Source organism: Tetrao urogallus (assembly GCF_951394365.1).
Source record: "Tetrao urogallus genome assembly, chromosome: 8".
Lineage (NCBI taxonomy): Eukaryota > Metazoa > Chordata > Aves > Galliformes > Phasianidae > Tetrao > Tetrao urogallus.
Genome location: NC_136821.1, coordinates 18,219,170 through 18,225,720, shown reverse-complemented (window position 1 = coordinate 18,225,720; position 6,551 = coordinate 18,219,170). Strand labels below are relative to the sequence as shown.

General features: G+C 45.9%; 1 protein-coding gene across 1 annotated transcript; it reads left to right on the top strand.

Annotated features, from left to right (window-relative positions):
- Window positions 1–1,045: 1,045 nt before the first annotated feature.
- Window positions 1,046–6,132, top strand: SPC25 (SPC25 component of NDC80 kinetochore complex; the record flags this gene model as incomplete). The annotated part of the gene is made up of 6 exons (XM_079538966.1): window positions 1,046–1,199; window positions 1,284–1,349; window positions 2,095–2,241; window positions 2,371–2,475; window positions 2,987–3,085; window positions 5,999–6,132. The coding sequence occupies 6 exons, from the start codon at window positions 1,046–1,048 to the stop codon at window positions 6,130–6,132; spliced, it is 705 nt and encodes a 234-aa protein (XP_079395092.1).
- Window positions 6,133–6,551: the final 419 nt, after the last annotated feature.

The following is a 6,551-nucleotide window of genomic DNA, read 5'->3' as shown; positions in this document are numbered from 1 at the left end:
GATCATACAAACGGCACTAAATTAAGTAAAAGGCAGGAAGTCATTAGCCACGGCTTCAAGCTGATTGCTAAGAAAGTCCCACGACAAACAAAGGCTGGTACCTGGGTCACAAGCAGTACTCAGCCAGAGCCCAGAGGGAGCACTGGCACTGGAAAGTGGTCTGTGGTGTCAGTGGGCACTGGTGGTGCCAAAACGTGACTGAGCACAGGCAGCACAAAGAACTCTGCTTCTGCTGCTACCAAGGACTGCCCGGTCCTCGGTCTGTCTCTCTTTAGGTAACAGATGAGTAGCTCCCCACCTACGGGATAACCTGGGTTTGGAGAATTAAAAAGTGATTGGGGTACCACCAAACACCAGCGGGCTGCCCAAGCATGTTCTCGGAACTCTCTAACTGGATACCGAACGAGTTCTGGCTTCGGCGGCGCATTAAGGCGCCGTCCTGTTCCACTGCTGACACTGACTTCGCTCGCCACTGCCCCGCAAGTGGGCGTGCGTAAGCACTGCAGGGGGCGAGCCCCACACGGTTTGGCACCGCGAGCCGCCGGCTCGAACCCGCAGCAACATCACAGCCGCCCGTTCGGCAGCCCCCGCCTCCACAGGCTCTCATCAGCGATAGGCGAAGAGCACGGGGACCGCCCCCGCCCCACGAAAACTCCCAGAGCGCCCCGCGGCTCCGGCCGCCAGCAGGAAGGACGCCGGGCCAATCGACGGCGCGCTTGTTGCGGAGCGGCGTGCGGTGAGCGCGCAGCCGTTAGAGAGGCGGGAAGGCGCCCGAGGTTTGAAAGCTGCGGGTGCGGCCGCTGCCAGCAGCTCCGCGCGGGGGGCGCCCGGCTCGAGCCGCAGGAGCGCGGAGGCAGCAGTACCGCGGGAACTGCCGGTACTGTTCCGCGCGGAGCCTTCTGGCCAGGATAGCCGCCGCTGCGAAGTAAAGGAAAAGGTTATTGGCAACTCACGCGGGACCCTGGAGCTCTCCCGTTAACGTTGGGTACAGTTGCTACGGTTGGCTTGCGTCTCGGCACAGTGTTTGCTTATGCATTGAAGCATCATGTCTGCTGTAAAGACAGAAGATGAAATAACAGTCGTTGAGCGGGAAATGAAAGAATTTTGGACTGAATTAAAAAGCGTTTATGGCACCGAACAGATCAATCAGACTTTAGCACTGAGAGACTCGTGCAAGGAGTCCATACAGGTGCTGTCAGGTAAGAACGCCTGCGTTCATGGCGTCTCGTGTTCTCCGCGTTACTGTCAGAGTTCATCAGGTAACTGCAGTTTCTTCCCTACAGAGAGATGGGCCAAGAAGCTGAAAGAAGGGGACCTGATGATTGATAAAATTCAGGAGTACAGAAATGGTACAGTATGGTGTTTTACTTATTGTCTCACTTTTCTGAAATTGAGTACAGCTGGATGACATACTTCAAGTTTTAAAAGGTAACTTGCAAAGTCACAGTGAAGATAGAATCAAAGCCAATTGCATTCAGACACGGGGTGTAAACTGCAAGTCAGGAGCTATTTGCTGCAGAACTTAATTGCTCATTCAGAAAAGATAAAGGCTGATTAAAAGTTTTCTATACAGTGTTTTCATTGCTGAAGGATGAACAGGGGATTACACTTAAAACCAGAAAGTAGAGTTAAATACTGTGAGGCTACTTGTGCCTCTTAATAAAATGCAGTTGACGGTCTAGGAGTATTAGTTCAAAATATTGTAACTGAATTTCAGAATCTCAGAAAAAAATAGTTGCAATGTAATATCAGGGAGTGTTTCCTTACCTTAGGGGTTTCTGTTGAGTAGTTTATCTGTGAAGATCCATCATCCTCATGTTTTGAAGATGTAACCAGTTCTGGCACCAGAAACCTTCTCTATGTCACTGAAGCATCAGAGGAGCTTGCTTCTCTGTTGCTTTTTTTCTGAACAACTTTTACTTTATGACGATGTTTGATGCTCTCAGTCATGCTGACTTTTCTATCCGGCTGAGGTAGCATGCATTTCACTAGATTTTATTCGAATAAATAATCACAAACTATATAGATAATTACTAAATAGTGGAGACCTACTTAATCAGCCGTAAATGTTCATATTTTCTTGTTTCCTGTCAGAGATTCTCCAGCAGAACAAACACATATCAGAAAATGAAATACATTTGACGGAAATAAAATCTAATCTAAACCACGAAGAAGAGCAAAAGAAGGAGTTGACTGACAGTATACAAAAGCTTAAAGAAGAATTGATGAAGAAAAAGGAAAGTAAGTAGAGTTTCTTAATCAGAGGAGGAATTGTTTTCAGTGCTAGCACTTGACTTTTCTGCTGTTCACAGTGTTGGTGTGTTTTGCTAACCTTTACTTTCATATTTTTGGCGGTTTTTAAAATTCTAGTAATATCATCTAAAAACAAAGCCACTAAGGAGAGAGTGGAACGACTGTGCAAATCTAAAGAGCTGTTTGAAGAGCGGCTTGGATTGGAAATACGCAGAATTCATAGTAAGTTATGTTAGTTTCTTTGTTTTCCAAATTCTCTGATATAATCTGGTTAACACTGGATTATGCAGAGAAGTTGCAGCTGGCACAACTGAAGAATTGCCTGATATATGCTTCCTTGGGCTTCTCTAGTGGGTTATATTGAGTCATTTTCCTTTCTTTCATTACATTTGTATACACCACTTATCACTGACAACGTGCACTGATTGATTAGCAGGCATAGTCTGGGCCTGTGTCTGTGTCACTGTCGCAGTTGCTTTTGTTATGTAAGAGCAGTTTGAATGTCTTTGTAAAGATAAAGTAAAGCTAAGGAAGCAATGTTTAGTAACTGCCAACTCCAAATAAGTCTCTCAAAAGACAAAAGATGGTATATTAAAATACATTTGTCTTGCAAAGAGACTAGGTTTATTGAATTTGCAAGTATTCTAACTGTATCTTAATACTATGTTTTGATTCATCACTTAGGCTCTCCATCCAAAGTTAGTGGTGTTAATGAGTTGTTTGTTTGCTTTAGATGAGCAGTTACAGTTTATATTCAGACATATTGACCACAAAGATCCCGACAAGCCGTATGTGTTTACCCTTTCCATAAATGAACAGGGAGATTATGAAGGTATGTGAATTTTAAGTTCTTAAATTTGAGGACAGAATCTGATGTGTATATATGAAAAAAGGGAGAAACAACTATAAGTACAGTTTACTTGTAACTTTTATCTTCTAACAGAATCACAGAATCACAGAATCACCCGGGTTGGAAGGGACCTCAAGGATCATGTAGTTCCAACCCCCCTGCCTAGCAGGGCCACCAAACATACACATTTAGATCAGGTTGCCCAGGACCCCGTCCAACCTGGCCTTGAACACGTCCATGGACGGGGCATCCACAACCTCCCTGGGCAGCCCGTTCCAGGGCCTAACCACTCTCCTCGTAAAGAACTTCCCCCTAACATCCAACCTAAATCTTCCCTCCTTCAACTTGGATCCATTTCCCCTAGTCCTGCTATTGTCAGCCCTTATGAAGAGTTTACTCCCCTCCTGGGTGTAGGTTCCCTTCAGGTATTGATAGGCTGCAATGAGGTCGCCCCGCAGCCTTCTCTTCTCCAGGCTGAACAAGCCCAACTCCCTCAGCCTGTCCTCATAGGGGAGGTGCTCTAGCCCCCTGATCATCTTAGTCGCCCTCCTCTGGACCCTTTCCAAAATCTCCATGTCTTTCTTGTACTGAGGGCTCCACACCTGGACACAGTACTCCAGATGGGGCCTCACAAGAGCCGAGTAGAGAGGGACAATCACTTCCCTGTCCCTGCTGACCACCCCTCTCCTGATGGAGCCCAGGATCCCATTTGCCTTTCGAGCTGCCAGAGCGCACTGCTGGCTCATGTTGAGTCTCTCGTCCATCAGGACCCCCAGGTCCTTCTCTGCCGAGCTGCTCTCAAGGACCACTCCTCCCAGCTTGTACGGGTGCCTGGGGTTCTTCCGGCCCAAATGCAAAACCTTGCACTTTGCCGTGTTGAACCTCATTAGGTTCACCCGAGCCCAGCTTTCCAGCCTGTCGAGGTCCCTCTGAATGGCATCCCTTCCTTCCACCGTATCAACCGCACCACTCAGCTTGGTGTCGTCAGCAAACTTGCTGAGGGTGCACTCAATTCCCTCATCGATGTCATTGATAAAGATGTTAAAGAGCACCGGTCCCAAGACAGACCCTTGGGGGACACCACTTGTTACCGGCCTCCACCTGGACATAGAGCCATTGACCATCACCCTCTGTCTGCGGCCTTTCAACCAATTGCTTATCCATCGGGTCGTCCACCCATCAAATCCACTTCCCTCCAATTTGGAGATGAGGATGTGGTGGGGGACCATGTCAAAGGCCTTGCTCAGGTCCAGGAAAATGACATCGGTCGCCTTCCCTTCGTCCACCAATGCCGTCACTCCATCATAGAAGGCCACAAGATTAGTTAGGCATGACCTTCCTTTGGTGAAGCCGTGCTGGCTGTCTCGGATCACATGCTCATTCTTTATGTGATCGAGCATGTTGTCCAGGAGGATCTGTTCCATGATTTTCCCAGGCACGGAGGTGAGACTCACCGGCCTGTAGTTCCCCGGGTCCTCCCTGCTCCCCTTCTTGTATATGGGAGTGACGTGACCCTTCCTCCAGTCGTCCGGGACCTCACCTGACAGCCACGACTTCTCAAATATGATGGAGAGCGGCTCGGCAACCACCTCAGCCAGCTCCTTCAGGACCCTGGGATGCACGCCATCCGGCCCCATAGACTTATATTCATTCAGTCTAAGGAGGCACTGTCGGACTTGCTCTGCCCTTACAGTGGGGAGGGATTTACCTCCTTGGTCCCCACATAGAGGTTTGGGGATGCAGGGCTCAGGGACGTGAAAAAGACTAGAATCCTGGCCACCAGTGAAGACCGAGGTGAAGAATTCATTCAGCACCTCAGCTTTTTCTTCATCTGTTGAAGCCAGTTCTCCTTTTAAATTTACCAAAGTAGGTACACCCGTTTTGGCCTGTCTCTTCTGGCCAATGTACCTGTAGAAGGTTTTCTTATTGTTTTTCACATCCCTTGCCAAGTTCAGTTCTGCCTGCGCCTTGGCTTCCCTGATCCCACGTCTGCAAGTCCGGACAGCATCCCTGTACTCTTCCCAGGTGACACAGCCTTGTTTCCAGAGCTTGTACACCCCTTTCTTCGCCCTCAGTTCTCTCAGCAGGTCCTTGCTGAGCCATGCCGGTTTCCTACCTCGCCTGCCCACTTTCTTATTCAGAGGAATGGAGACCTCTTGTGCTTCCAGGAGGGCATCCTTGAAGAGCAGCCAGCTCTCCTCAACATCTTTGTCTTTGAGGGCGGCGCGCCAGGGGATCTTGGCCAGCAATCCATTGAGTAGCTTGAAACTTAAGAGTGAAAAACTTAATAAACTTAACTTAAGAGTGAAAAAAAAATGCAGCACTAATATGTTCTTAATGAAGTTACCCTTGCTTATAAAGAAAACTTAACTGCTTACCTGCACTGTCCTTCATTTGTGAAGTTGCTGTTTACTTTGTATCAAGCAAAGCAGGAGGGAGATGCAGGGACAGGTGGATGCAGCAGTCTTTCTGTGCCTCTGGGTACAGACGGAATAGACTTCATTTTTCATTAACTTAAGTCCAAACTGTGTTGAAGTGAAGAGGTTATCACTTGCTGGGCTACATCAGTTTTCAATATGCCCACCTGCAGAGCAACAAAAATGTTTAGGAATGCATTTCAGTCTTTGAGGCAGGATGCAAATTGCTACAATTGAAATAGGAGCACAGCACCAAGCAGGAGGTCTGGAGATAAAAAAAAAAAAAATAATAGAAATTGTGTGTTCATTGGAAGCTTTGTCTTCACTGAAAGAAAATAATTTAATAGATTCCTCAAAAATAATAATAAGGGAAGGTAAAACAGAACACAGTCTGCAATCTATATAATTCACAAGTCTGGAAAAAGCACATATACTTTTAATAAAAGTGTTCTAATTTTTCTAATCTTTCTTGTTTTAGTGACTTCGTGTACTCCTCCTCTGGATTGTATATCAGAGTTCCAGCTGAAAGTGAGAGAAACTAACAATTTTTCTGCATTTATTGCCAACATCAGAAAAGCCTTCACTGCTTTGTCTTTTAAACAGTCTACTTAAAATTAACTTATAACTGCTTCTAGCTATAAAGCACTTTTATTTTTCCTTCCTGTGCTGTGAAAATATGTATTTATCCATGTCTTACTCTAATTCTCTAATTTCTAAATAAAGAAAAATAATTAAAACAGTATTTTAGTCCACTGTGATAACAGAACATTTTAGATCATTTTTGGAACAACATTATAATCAACTGCTTCCTTAACTAAGTGTTTTCAGACTTCTAAATACGGATATGAAGCAAACAGCTAAGTTTTCATTTAAGAGGTTTACAAAAGATGAGTAATGTATTATTTCTATTTGCTTTCTGAGATTGTCATCCCAAAAGGAAAGTGGAAACCAAATGAGCAGAGGGTGTGAGGTGGGCAGTCATAACAAAAGTCCCAAGCAAACAAAAAACATTTGTGCTAGCTGTTACTATT